The sequence below is a fragment of the Bombina bombina genome, chromosome 11 (assembly GCF_027579735.1).
Source record: "Bombina bombina isolate aBomBom1 chromosome 11, aBomBom1.pri, whole genome shotgun sequence".
In the NCBI taxonomy this organism is placed as follows: domain Eukaryota; kingdom Metazoa; phylum Chordata; class Amphibia; order Anura; family Bombinatoridae; genus Bombina; species Bombina bombina.
This window is the reverse complement of record NC_069509.1, coordinates 154,042,919-154,044,378: the sequence shown is the minus strand read 5'-3', so window position 1 is coordinate 154,044,378 and position 1,460 is coordinate 154,042,919. Positions and strand designations below refer to the sequence as shown.

Below are 1,460 nucleotides of genomic sequence, written 5' to 3'. Positions count from 1 at the left end.
AATTAACACTTTCATTGCTGTAGTTTTCCAGTGTTTATTTTGTCAGCAAATCTGCTGTTTTGCAATATACTATATAATCCCTATGTTGAGTCCAGTTAGAAACAAATACAATATGTAGCAGGATTAAATTGATGTGTGCACTTCCAATTCTTAGACTTAAATTTCAAGGAAACGGGACTAAGTAATTACAATATAGCATAAAGCTAGTTCAATCAGAAGTTTTGAAGCTAAAATGATTGCAAAAAAAGCTGACAAAAGTACAATGCATAAATAAAATTAAAGAAAAAAACTATCATTGTGAATTATTTTTAATTGATAAATTCAAACAAATAAATATTGCAAATCAGTCTCTTACGTTTTAAACAGCATACCAGAACAGGAGTTAAAAAACATAAAACGTTGCAAAGTCAAGAACATTTAAACTAAAAATCGATAAACGGAGACAATTCTATACATTTTAGCTGAAGATAAAAATTGCGCAAAAATGATTTAAAAAAAAAAAAAAAAAAAAAGTTGAAATTCTTTTAAAAGTTTTTTTGAAGTTTACATTTGGCTTCAAGCCTCTGATAGAAAAATAAGCAATTTTTTTTTTATACATAGTGAACGTTTGTAAATTCCTGAAATATTTGTGATGAAAATTCCCCTTTATGTACAAAGATCAGGTTCCCATTTGGATTTACATAAGAGTTTGTACAGTTCATTTGCCAGTAGCTTTTAAAGCCTTCCGTTGAATGTTCAAGTTGTTGTTACTGGCAGCCAAAGCCTTAGCTAGTTCCGGGTCTTCTTCCTGAAGGCTAAAAAACAAACAAGATGGAACAGATACTAAATAAAGAATGTATTACTTAAATATTATAAAAATATTAGTTCAAAAGATTATTATTCTATCCTAAATCATTAGCGTTAAAAAGTGCAAAAAAACCCAACACAATGAATGCTATAATGTGCAAGCAGTAGTGTAATAAAATGCCCTAGCTCTGTGTTTAACCCTTGCAAACGGGTTACCATAGTTAAACTCATCTCCAGAGCAACAATGCACTACTAGGACCTAAGCTTAACAAATTAAAAGGGATATGAAACACAAAATGTTTCTTTCATGATTCAGATAGGATTATATATTTTTAAACAACTTTCCAATTTACATGTAAACAATGTTGCTTCATTTTATTGGTATCTAAATAGGAAAGTTGTTTAAATTTGTATGCTCTACTTAAATCATGAAAGAAGAATTTTGGGTTTAGTGTCCCTTTAATGCTCCCTAGCTTTAGTACAATTTAATTGCATGCATTTAAAATAAACACAGATTAATGGCATTTGAGACATATATAGACATATATAGAGAAATTGAATACTGCTCAGCTTATATAAAAAAGGGACAAACCTTAGCTCTTGTAGGCTATTTATTCCGGTTTCCAGTAAAGACCGCTCCAGTGCCAGTTGCAATGCTTCATCTGCACTCTAGA

General features: G+C 30.1%; 1 protein-coding gene across 1 annotated transcript in view; it reads right to left on the bottom strand.

Annotated features, from left to right (window-relative positions):
• Window positions 1-292: 292 nt before the first annotated feature.
• The window catches only part of ZFAND2A (zinc finger AN1-type containing 2A), a 25,147-nt gene continuing 23,979 nt past the window's right edge, over window positions 293-1,460 (bottom strand). The window contains exons 8-9 of the mRNA XM_053694355.1: window positions 1,379-1,455; window positions 293-794 (exon numbers count right to left, since the gene is read on the bottom strand). Coding sequence (XP_053550330.1) covers window positions 698-794; window positions 1,379-1,455 — 174 coding nt within the window. The 3' untranslated portion in view covers window positions 293-697. The remainder of the gene's footprint in view (window positions 795-1,378; window positions 1,456-1,460) is intronic.